The sequence below is a fragment of the Saccopteryx bilineata genome, chromosome 3, assembly GCF_036850765.1.
Source record: "Saccopteryx bilineata isolate mSacBil1 chromosome 3, mSacBil1_pri_phased_curated, whole genome shotgun sequence".
NCBI classification, from domain to species: Eukaryota; Metazoa; Chordata; class Mammalia; order Chiroptera; family Emballonuridae; genus Saccopteryx; species Saccopteryx bilineata.
The window spans coordinates 168515934-168528550 of NC_089492.1; the positions used below are offsets into that span (position 1 = coordinate 168515934).

General features: G+C 45.9%; 1 protein-coding gene across 4 annotated transcripts in view; it reads right to left on the reverse strand.

Annotated features, from left to right (window-relative positions):
* Positions 1–12617, reverse strand: part of TBC1D8 (TBC1 domain family member 8) — a 166374-nt gene that overhangs the window by 34673 nt on the left and 119084 nt on the right. For all 4 annotated transcript variants that reach the window (XM_066268227.1, XM_066268228.1, XM_066268229.1 and 1 more), the window contains exons 6-10: positions 8131–8338; positions 5238–5432; positions 4249–4425; positions 2809–2959; positions 85–299 (exon numbers count right to left, since the gene is read on the reverse strand). In XM_066268227.1, coding sequence (XP_066124324.1) covers positions 85–299; positions 2809–2959; positions 4249–4425; positions 5238–5432; positions 8131–8338 — 946 coding nt within the window. The remainder of the gene's footprint in view (positions 1–84; positions 300–2808; positions 2960–4248; positions 4426–5237; positions 5433–8130; positions 8339–12617) is intronic.

The window sequence follows — 12617 nt, forward strand, 5'->3', positions numbered from 1 at the left end:
CAGCCCAGAATAACAAAGCCTGAGGCCTAGGTGGTCAACACTAGATGGGGACTAAAGGGTTCTGCTTCTTAGCACATACCTTACCTGGCAGTACCCAATTTTGGGGTTATGGTGGGCATAAGCCGTCAAGACTCTCCTCAAAGCAGCAATTCCCGTTTCGTTTTGGAAGGCAGGGTGCTCTGGTAAGGACCGGTGCAGGTCCCGTTCTATCTCCTCTGTCACCAGGCAACATTTTCCCATGGACTCCTCCACCAGATTAGCATAGTAACCGGGATGTGAGGCAAGATCAGTTATGGCATCTGATGGTTTAAAAGTAATTTTTAAAGGGGTTGATTACCAGGATAGTGTCAACATGGCAAGGGGACTTGCCCTGTCAGAGGACCTCAGTAGGGTCTCATTACCTGAGGAACATAAAATATTTTGATGCCACATACAACCAAAAGGACTTCATTTCTGCCAAAAACAAAAAAGCAAAGAGGGAAAAGCTTATACTAGGAATACCTTTCTTAACATGTTCTTCCTAAGTTGTATTCCCTAGTAACAGAAAGAGTATATGTGTGCATGCATGTATATGCTTACATATGCTTATATATATATATACATATATGCTTATATACATGTATGTATCCATACATACACACTTTTCATGCATTAACTAACTCAACAAGACATTATTGTATACCTATGAGTACAGCACATGAGAAGGTACAATTATGGATTATGTTATGCTGACAATGCCTAAGAAGCCAACAGCTCCCACAAGGAACTCTGCAGGCTGTGCTCATGACGTGCAGAATGATCCAGCACAGCTCACGAGCCAGGCCTCTGACAGGCAGGCCGTCGTGGAGAATGAACTGGCATGGTCTGAGGGTTCCATTCACTCACTGACCAGTGGTCTCAGGGGGACTGGAGGCAGGTGGTTCCCCAGCACTGCTGCCAGCCCCACATAGAGGTTTCTGGAGAACAGGGGGAGCAGAAAGGTCCCAGGTTCTTCCTGTCACCACTAGTTAATGTTTTTAATTCTGACTGGGGTTAGTATCACACCCTCCTCTAGCTATCCCCTCCACAATGACTGAGACCGCCATCACACCAACAGTCATCATGGCATTCAAGCATAACAGTCAGCACCTATACTAACAGTTGTCACTCATTAGTAACAGCTTAAACACTACAGCAACCTTTCTGCCGACAAAAGAAACATCTATCACAAAGTCATTGCTTTATCACTGGAATGAAAATATAGCCCTATATGAACTGACTAAGCAATTGTTTTTTAGTAAAAAAGTATGGGTGGGAACAGTTATGCCTCAGTATCCATGGGGGATAGGTTCCTGGACCCCTGCAGACACCAAAACCTGCAGATGTTCATATCCCTGCTATACATGGCATGACATTTACATATAACCTATGTCTAAGTATAGACTACAGCAAGGTGTGCTTGTACATCACTTAATTCACATAGATTCAGCACAGTGCTCGGCGTGCAGCAAATTCAAGTGCTACTTTTTCAAACTTTCTGGAATCAATTTTCCCAAAATAGTTTAGATCTGTATTGGTTGAATCCACAGATGCGAAACCCATGGATATGAAGAATAACTATGCATACATATAAAATATGCTAATTAAGACACCTGAGAGACCACAAACCAAATTAGGTGGCTTGATTATGAGTAATGTTACTTTGCTTGCTTGTTCCTGCATATTTCCTTTTCAACTATGACTATAGATTGTTTTTATTAAATATAAAAATACAAAAGACATTTTTAATTTTAAAAGAATGTTTCAATGGAGTATCTTTGGTAGGCAGATGTAGAAACAAGCCTGAGGCAAGGAGGAGACCTCCTGTGAAACAGTAAACGGAGGCTAGAGAGGTCGACTACGGAAAGGTACCCAGTGTGCCAGAATATACCCACTGTGCATCTGGGTGTCTCTTGCAGGAGAGCAGAGGGGCTGGGCTACATTGCAGGAGAGACAGGGAAGAAGGAGGAGAGAAATGATGGGGGTTGGAGGCTGCTATGAGGGAGAAAGAAGAAAAATGAGTTGTGAGAGGACAGGTACCCACGCCCAGCCTCAGGAGGCTTGCTGCTGACATGAGCCACCTGAGGAAGGGGTCTCTTCACCAGGCCTCCTACACACCCTGAGCAGTGTGGAGGACTGGGGCCTCCGTTCCTGCTCGCAGCCCTAGCTCCTCTACCACGTGAATGAAATGGCTCATCGTCAGTGTGGAGGCAGACAATGCCTGCTCAGGACTCTGGAGATGTCTGACCCCAGTCTCAGTGCCCCTATCAGTAAGTGTCCCCAACATCAGACGGAGAAGCCTGGCGCCTGAGGCCACAGAAGACCAGCACTAAATAGGTCCAGTGACACGGGAGGTGGAAGCAGCACAGAAGAGGAATCTTGTGATTCTGTCTCTTGGGGACCTAAGTGTCCTGAAGAGAGGAGGAAACACCAGAAAGGCTGCCGGAGAAAGTGAACAACTTATGAAGACTGTTTCATTCAGACTGTTTCAAAACCCATGTCCTAAGAAGACACTTCTCAGGGCTACAGATAGACTCAAAGTCATTTTTAAAGGAGAAAAAGTCATTTCAGCCAGACCTCACACTGAGGAGGAGGACACTGCAGCACAGAGGCCTCAGGCATCCTGAGTGAGGTCCCATAGCTGTCACAGTAAGGTCAAGTCTGGGCTGGGAACATCACAGGAAAGATCCAGGAAAGATGACTGTACTACACACACTGCTCAGACCTCAGTTTCCATTCCTGAGTCTGCTCCAGAAATCACCTTTGACCTAAGAGCACAGAACCACTTACCTGAGAAAAGCAGCCAGAGTGTGCCACGTAAAGATTCAGGGATCCCCATGGCTACAAGCTTCCGGACCTTCTCTGTGCGAAACATACATACAGTTCTGCCATATTCCACAAAGTGGTCATTCCAAAGGCTCAGTTTTATCTGTTCTCTGTTCTGGAAGTGGAAACACCCTTAATGCACAAAGCAGCCCATCCACACCTTCCACAGCCCACCCACAGTCTGTAACAGATGACAATGTGAAAAGTGTACTTACCAGTGACAGGCAGCTCCTTCAACAAATAGGATTCCTGCACCTCTACTAGGCACAGAGGATGGAAGGGCATATACAGAGCACCAGCACTGCAGGAGCTCAGAGTCCAGGGGCAGCATTTATGCAAACAAAATGCCACTGGCTTGCCAAAGTGGACAGGAAGAAAATGTTCGTCCCAACACTAAAGCAATCCAAAGCAGATGGGTGAGGTGGACATGGGGGACATGAGGGGAAGCTTATCAGGACGTGGCACCAATCCAGCTGCCGAGACACAGGTCAGCTCAGAGGCTGAAGGGGAACAAGGAGGGAGCTTCCCGACCAGCCAGAAGAAAAAATTAAACCTAAAAAATTTACATTGCTCTGACTGCCAAAAACAGGAAAGATGCTCTTTCTCCAGGCAATTAAAACTCCTTTAAAATTATCCCTAGATGGCAGAAATTTTAATTCCTTTAAAATGTTTATATTTTTTTTTAATTATCTTTACTCTCCAGTAATGAGAGTTTACCCATACATTCAATATCTTTACATGCTTATTAGTCTACAAGTGAATTGAGCATCTCTGTGTAAAGCATATGAGAAGGCTCAGTTCTGAATGAATAAAGCTAATAATCAATTATACAGCAAGCAGGAAGTGCTCAGGCACAGCCTGGGGTGAGAATGCTCACAGCCACCTCAGGCTCATCGCTGCAGCAGTTTCCCCTAGCACTGCAGGTAAAATCTCTAGGCCATTTATCCTATTGCAAATGACGTTTCCCTCAGATTCTTCTTCCAAAGATGAAAACTATTAAGTGAATGTAAATATTTTTAATTTTTAGTTCAATAAAACAAGAAGAGGAGATTCTCTGTCTCAGAAGATAAAAAAAATACTGTGAAAAGAGCACACAGACACGTGGGGTAAATCTGCAGGGAGGGGCCCTGACAGCTCCCACTTAAGGAGCAGGGAGGGAAAGGCATGGACCTCCACTGTCTGACTAGATACCCACCACACCCGGGGGGCAGGCAGCAGGCAGCAGTGCGCCCCTTCCACCTTGGGCCAATGAGGTAAAGAGGGAGGAGGCTGCTGTTCTGGATTGCCTGTCAACTTGTGCCACACCTGCCCTCCTAGATGCCAAGCTCCACAGCAGGTCTGATACTGGGAAGCCATGCCTGTGCCAACTCCATGAGTGCCCTGCCAGGCAGAGTGTGCACCCACCATTCGCAAGTCGAGGCTCTGGCTGCCCGACCGCTGCAGGACAGCCCTCAGGGCCTCGAAGGGCGGTGGCAGGCTCGTCTCCTCTTCACTTCCCTCTCTATTTTGAGAAGACACCATTTCAAGATCCCCAAACTTGTGGTCACTGCACATGCTTGTTGAATGAAACACATGTGATGTCTGCATGAAGGGAAAGTTAGATAGAAAGAAAGTCATTGCTTTAATTATAAGACAATCTTTGTTTTGCCTTTGGAGGCATGAACATAGCAAACTCAAACAGGTTTATGGCTCATGAAACTCAACAGATTAGATCTTTAGGAAGAAATATGGTCCACACTGCAATGTCCCAGTGAGACGGCTCATGGCCCCCAGAGCACAGGGCCAGTGGGGACAAGGAAAGCACCATTCCTCGAGTGTAGCCTTATCCTCCCCCAGCTTCCAGAACTGAAGAGGACCAATCCAGAAAACAGCTCTACAAAACTGAAATATCTCCTGTCCTTGCTGTCACTTTGGGTTAACACAGGTCAAGAAAGAGAAGGTTAGATGTAAAAGGACAGGAGACCGGGCACAGCAGGCCAGGTACATTTCTGCAGCTGTCTACCCTCAAGGACAATGAAATTTCTCTTCTGGTAAGTTGTACCTGCCCCCAGATAATATCATTCCTTCCAACCTGGGGGCAGGGGGGAGTGCACTGACCCTTCTAACCTATGAGTGGAGTGCCCCATTAGCCCCTCTAATCTGTGGGGTGCATACTTACCAACCCCTTTAATCTTCATGGAGCCCCTTAATATGTGGAACACCTACTTAGGATGCCCAGTTTGTCAGCAATGGTACCAGACTGTCCGATACACAGGCCCAATCACCTCTGACACATTTTCTTGTAACCACATAGATCATCACTATGGGCATTCCCCTTTGGAGAACATTGTGCTAGACGTGGTGAAAAGGGGGGCTTTCAATGTATGGAAACCCACTCTTTTGAAGGATCGTACCATGTCATCATCCTGTGAGGTGTCATAATGCACGGGGTGGTCAGCGTGCACCTGCTTCAGCCTAATGAGCAGAGTCTGCACTAGGTCATCTCTGTCCTTGAGCCTGATGAACTGGAAGGCCATCTTACTCCGGATGCTGATGATGATGGGGTTAGGCAGCACACTCGTGTCTTCCATCTTTTCAATGCTTACCACCTGTGACAAGAAATCACACAAAAAGGTACAGCCAAAGAGAAGGGAGAGAGGCATTTAATTACATATTTAGAAATATCCCAAAGCAGAAGGCCAAAACAAATAACCACATTATAAGGAACTGGTACAAAGGTTAAAAGGATGTAAGGAAGCATATTACCAATAGCTAAAAGGTGGAAGTAATTCAAGTATCCATCAACTGATGAATGGATAAACCAAATGTGGTCTATACATACAACAGGCTATTATTATTCAGCCTTAAAAAGGATAGACATGCCCTGGCCGGTTGGCTCAGCGGTAGAGCATCGGCCTAGCGTGCGGAGGACCCGGGTTTGATTCCCGGCCAGGGCACACAGGAGAAGCGCCCATTTGCTTCTCCACCCCTCTGCCGCGCTTTCCTCTCTGTCTCTCTCTTTCCCTCCCGCAGCAAAGATGGCCCGGGCGCTGGGGATGGCTCTGTGGCCTCTGCCTCAGGCGCTAGAATGGCTCTGGTCGCAACATGGCGACGCCCAGGATGGACAGAGCATCGCCCACCAGGTGGGCAGAGCGTCGCCCCATGGTGGGCGTGCCGGGTGGATCCCGGTCGGGCGCATGCGGGAGTCTGTCTGTCTCTCCCTGTTTCCAGCTTCAGAAAAATGAAAAAAAAAAAAAAAAGGATAGACATGCCAACACATGCTACAGCATGGCTGGATTTTGAGGACATAATGCTAAGTCACAAAAGGACAAATATTGTGTGACTGTACATACATGAGGTGTCCAGAGTCGTTATATTCATAGATAGAAAGTAGAATGGTGGGTGCCACAGGCTGGGAGCAGACAAGAAAGGGATAAGGAGTTGTTGTTGAATGGGGACAGGGTTTCAGTTGGGGAAGGTAAAAAAAAGTTCTGGAAATGGTCCTGGCCTGATGGCCTGGTTGGTTAGGATCACCCAGAAGCACAGAGATTACTGGTTGGATCCCCAGTCAGGGCACATACAGGAACAAATCGATGTTCCTGTTTCTCTCTCCCTTCCTCCCTCTCTCAAATCAATAAACTTTTTTTTTTTTTTTTTTTTATTCATTTTAGAGAGGAGAGAGAGAGAGGAGAGAGAGACAGGGGGGAGGAGCTGGAAGCATCAACTCCCATATGTGCCTTGACCAGGTAAGCCCAAGGTTTCGAACCGGCGACCTCAGCATTTCCAGGTCGACGCTTTATCCACTGTGCCACCACAGGTCAGGCTCAACTTTTTTTTTTTAAAGTTCTGGAAATGACTGCACAAAAATATGAATTGCTTAATGCCACTGACTAAACACTTAAAATGCTAAAATGATAAATGTTATGTACATATTATTGTAATTTTAAAAAATAAGTATGTAAGACAACAACTGGATTTCTGGTTCTACTTGTCAGAAAGAATATTTGAAGAAATGAAGACATCTCCAGGAAGAGGACATGGAAATAGATCACACGAATGACAAAATTTTTAGTTGTTCTGAAGAACAGAGTGTTTCCAGAGAATAGTATGTTATAAAAGCAAGCATCTGGGGCTCTTAACATGTAACAGAACTGTGAGCCCTGTCATAGCAGGGATACCAAAAGAGTGAACTTGTCAGATCCAGAAGCAGACTCAAGTTGCCCTCTGTTTTCAAGAGGAGAATTATGGATTTTTATAGTAGAAAGGGATCTGATCTATATGAAAGGAAGTATTTAATTTTTTTTTTTATTCAGTGAGAGGAGGGGAGGAAGAGACAGACTCCTGCATACGCCTCAACCAGGATCCACCCAGCAGCTCACTAGGGGGCAATGCTCTGCCCATCTGAGGTGTTGCTCTGTTGCTCAGCAACACAACTGAGCTCTTCTTAGCATCTGAGGCAGAGGCCATGGAACTATTCTCAGTGCCTGGGGCCAACTCGCTTCAATTGAGCCATGGCTGCAGGAGGGGGAGAAAAAAAAGAAGGGGGAGAAAAAAAAGAAGGGGGGAAGGGAGGACCGAGGAGAGAGAAAGAGAGAGAGAGAGGGAGGGAGATGGAGAGGGGAAAGGGTAGAGGAAGGGGCGGAGAGGGGGAAAGAGGGTGAGAAGAGGAAAGAAGGGGAGTGAGGGATAGAGAGGAGGAGAAAGGGGGAGAGAGGAGGAGAAAGGGAGAGAGAGGGGGAGAAAGGGGAAGAAAGAAGAAGAGAGGGGGAAGAGGGAAGTGAGAAGGGAAGGTGTGGAGAAGCAGATGGGTGTTTCTCCTGTGTGCCCTGACTGGGAATAGAACCGGATACATCCACAGCCAGTCCAACGCTCTACCTCTAAGACAACCAGCCAGGGTCACATTTTAAAATTTTTAACTGAAGTATCATTGGGTATAAAAACCAAGCAATTTGATGTTTATTTTCAAAAGAGATGCTTTGTGTAGGTCGCCTTTTTCTCTCTTCCCTTTTGTGGGTGAAAGAGGGAGCATTCATGCTTAAAAGCTGTCGTAGAGCTTTAACTGCCAGGCATGTGCTTTTCAATAACTGTGTTATTGATAATGCGGAGGTTAGCACTCCCCGCTCACACCAATCACTTCTATAAAAATTTCAGGTTGCCACAGCCACAACAGAAAAAGCAATGGCCAAATGGGTAATGGTCAAATTTAGGCCATACTTCCCTCTGGACATCCATTCTTAGCCAGCAAGATTTTGCTTGTGAGCATCCCCGCCTGAGCCTGTCCCCCGGGGAGACAGGGTCCCTTCCCACCTCTCGGAGTGGGAGGATGACATTGCAGCTGCCATCTTCCTTGCTGGCAAAGCAGATATAACTGTCTGAGGCAAAGAGCCGCCCAACAGTGTGACAACGACTGAACGGCGTCCAAAGGGAACAGTCCACAACTGCATGCAGCTTCTCCTGCCTCGGCAGCCTGAAGAACGCCCGGAAGAATTCATTCTGTGCTCTGGCTTCCAGGTCCCTGGGGAAGCAGGAAGAGACAGTAAAGAGAGGCAGGAACGGGGAATGAACACACTTGATTACAGAGGAAATACTTTGAAACCCTCTGGCACAACCTGATATTTAAGTGACTACAAAAACATGTTGTGCCTGTTCAGTTCTTACACAAGTCAATAGCACACACTACACTTCATAGCCGACCTTTGAAACAAGGACCCAAAGCTGAATGGGCTTCCTCTGTACAAAAATAATGTAATGAACTCAGAGAACACACATTCCTTCAGGGTTTGAGAATTGGGAATTATCACAAAACCACTGTTTAAGAATCCAGTACCAAAAAATCAGATGATAACAAATGTTGCTGAGGATGTGGAGAAACTAGAACTCTCATATAGCACTGGTGGGAATATAAAATGGTATGGCCACTTTGGAAAACAGCCTGGCTATTCCTTGAACAGTTAAACATGGAATTACCATATGACCTACAACTACACTTATAGATATATATCCAAAAAAACCCAAAAACATATGTAGAAAGTTATACACGCATGTTCATAGCAACATTATTCATTATAGCCCAAAACTGGAAACAATCCAAACGTTCATCAACTGATAAATGGATAAACAAAATGTGATACAGCCATACAATGGAATATTACTCAGCCATGAAAAGGGGTAAAGTTCTGGCATATGCTACAGCAGGAATGAACCTTGAAAACACTGTTCTAAGTTAAAGAACCCAGATACAAAAGACAACAGGTTGCCTGACTTCATTTATATGAAATTTCTAGAATAAGCAAGTGTATCAAAACAGAAAACAGATTTGTGACTGCTTCCGGCTGGGGGAAGGGGAAGAAGGAGGGAACATGAGGTTTCCTCTTGTGGTGAAGACAATGTTCTAACACGAATCACAGTGATGACTGCACAATTCTGTGAACATAACGAAACACCACGAGGGAGTATGCTTGAAAAGGTTGAATTGTATAGTATGTAAATTGTATCTCAAGAAATCTGAGTGGGAGGTGATCTCAGGCCTGTAAGCCATGGCAGAAAACACCCCAGCAGCGCAACAATTATTACGACCCATTGTCCACATTGCTGGTGTGCATGGGCCACAGCTACAGCCTGAGAATAGTGGGGGAAGGTACTACAAATCTATCGTAACACTTGCCATTTTATGAATCGTAAACAGCCTGGGAACAAATGTGGGTTCACCAGAATCTGGAGTAATGACCATCAAGTTTGTTGTTGAGCTGAAGTTAATATGTACAATCACACATGACAACTCTGCAGAAAATTCTAGATGATATGCACACATTTTAAAAATTCAGGTTTGACTCCTAAGACCTCAGACCCAAGAAATCATGAGTAGGTACTTCTCTCATTTCTCCACAAACCAGAATTAGAGTTCTCCCTCTTAGAGCAGGTAATATTGTATCAAAAACAGATTTTCCTCTCTCTCCTCCCCAGCATAATTTGTGTGTGTGTGTGTGTGTGTGTGTGTGTGTGTGTGTGTGACATAAACAAAGAGATAGACAGAGAAAGGGATAGATAGGGACAGACAGATAGGAAGGGAGAGAGATGAGAAGCATCAATTCTTCGTTGCGGCACCTTAGTTGTTCATTGATTGCTTTCCCATATGTGCCTTGACTTGGGGGAGGGGGTCTACAGCAGACTGAGTGACCCCTTGCTCAAGCCAGTGACCTTGGGCTCAAGCCAGCAACTTTGGGCTTTAAGCCAGCAACCTTTGGGCTCAAGCCAGCGACCATGGGATCATGTTTATGATCCCAGGCTCAAACCAGTGACCCCACACTCAAGCAGGATGAGCCTGCACTCAAGCAGGCGACCTTGGGGTTTTGAAGCTCGGTCCTCCGATGCTCTATCCACTGTGCCACTGCCTGGTCAGGCTAAAAGATTTTATTTATTGATTTTACCGAAGAGGGCGGTGGAGTGAGAAGTATCAACTGATAGTGCTTCATTTTAGTTATTCATTGATTGCTTACTATATGTGCCTTGACCCAGCAAGTCCAGGGTTTGGAACCAGGGACCCCAGCATTTTAGGTTGACAGGACAGTTTATCCACTGTGCCACCACAGGTCAAGCCCCTCCTCTAACTTTTTAGAATGCTTTTGGGAAAAACTGTGTCAAGCCTGACACAGGCTGTCACTCCCTCATGTTCTTCATTCTACATATTTATTATGTGGTCAGAGGCTTAAAGCTGCTTCAGAACCAAATGCTTCCCCACACTCAGGCTCTGTGGCAGGCATCTCTCCGCTTAGATCAGGAGGTGAGGCTTTCCCATCTGTGCTAGACAGAGGGCCTTGAGCCACCACTCCTGCACTCCTGGAATAAGGGGTCTGCAGCTAGTTGGCCTCATAAAGAAACACAAAAATTTCTCCAGCCTCGTTAGGTGCCCACCCCCAGACCCAGGTCCACATAAAACTCTGAAAAATATTAAGAATCAGCAATCTAGGAACAAGGCAGAAAGGCTAAAAGCTCAAGCCTACACTTAAAACACCGTTTTCTCAAATGTGTGTTTACTCAAAACATCTTTCCTCTGCAAGCCCCCAAGAGCTCCACAGAGACAGGGGGACAGAGTTGTGATGCACACTTTACACAGAGCACACGGCACTGAGGACCCTTGCACATGAGGACATGAGGCTAATGCACCCTCACGCAGCAGGCAGCAGTGTCAGGGTCTGCAGCCCTCCATTCCCATTTCCTTTGAAAATCTATCCCCAGAACCGCGACAGACCGGGACCTCAACAATACTGGGCACCAGAAAGTTGCTTCTCTCTCCAGAAAAAAATCCTGCCTTCATCCTTTGCTCTCCATCCAGTCCCAGAAAGAGTCATGTGATGACCACAGGGCAGCTAGGTTGCTACAGGGTGGGAGACATGGGCCTTCCCTTTGGGTGGGTGCTGTTCAGGACCGCACAAGCCCTAGATGTCTCAGTTGGTCCAAGAGGGCTCTGTGTTAGGATCAGAAGCCCGAAAAGCAAACAAATTACACGCAGCAAGTTTGGACCTTCCTAGTGGGGGCCCAGGAAGATCAGCAGAAAAGGGAATGGAGCTAGGCGGAGAAGGCCAAGGACGCTTTGAAAAGCTCCAAAGAGTAAAGTATGAGCCACGTATCTGGGGGATGAGAAATTATTACTGAGGACATCAGTCCCTTGGCAGCCACAGAGTTTACTTGTATTGTGAGAAATAGTTTCATTAATTGAGTTTCTCTCCAGCATTTTCAGCCCATCCAGATTCCAATAAAGATATTAATTTCCAGTTAGTGAAGCCTATCACCTCTCCAATATCACCAAAAAAAACTAGCTGATTAAACTTTTCTCATCCCATCATTCACAACTTTAGAATTGATATTTTCTGTTTGAAAATTTCCAGATCATCCATTTATTCCCTCCCTCCTTCCATTCTCTCTCTGGGAGCCCTGCCTGACCTCCATCACCCTGCCTCCTGGATTCTCAGTAACGACACACTGGAGTAAAGCAAGAGGGCTGGACCAGTGACACCATGTCCCATCAGCTCTACCTTGTCCGTTAAGTTGGATCCGGTCTGATGCTGGGTGACAACATCCCATCCCATCCTCCCTGCAACCACTAGTAGGAGCCTTATTCAGCTTGTCCATGAAGTCCCTCAGTACTGAGCACAGCAGCAACCATGACAAATCTACAAACAGCAGGCTCATGACCCCAAAGGCACCTTTCTAAAGCCATTATCTGGGAAGGGAAGGGAAAATATATTAACAAAAGAGAGCCCCAGGACCACTCCAACAGTTCTGACCATGCCCTTGGCATGAAGAGACTGTTTTCCTAAACTTTAAAGACCTGAGTTCTCTTGGCAGGATGTCACGTTAACTGAGTCATTACCTGTTTATGTCCATAGGTCCTATGTCTCCATGACAGAAAGCTACACGTGAGAAATGGTGAGGAATTGGTGGGCAGCAGCACGCCTCTCACTTCTTCAGAAAATCAAAGCTCCCTGAATAACAAAACACGCCCTCAGCAGAGTCCTGCTGCCCGCCCAGGGCCAACCTGGACTGTTGGCACCCAGGCAGCTTCCTCACCAGCCACCACTGGAGCCCTTTTTGTCCTTCTCTCTACCCTACTTTATTTTTAATGGTTTCAAAATCTTTATTATACATCATGGTCGCACAATTTGAGACTAGTTAAATAAAACAGGTTTTCAAATTTTCTCTGAATATTTTCTAAATTACTACATGCAAGTGACCCTGAAAATATTTGGAATTTTTAAATTTTGAAACTCTGAACAGGTAGTGAGAAATCATTACCA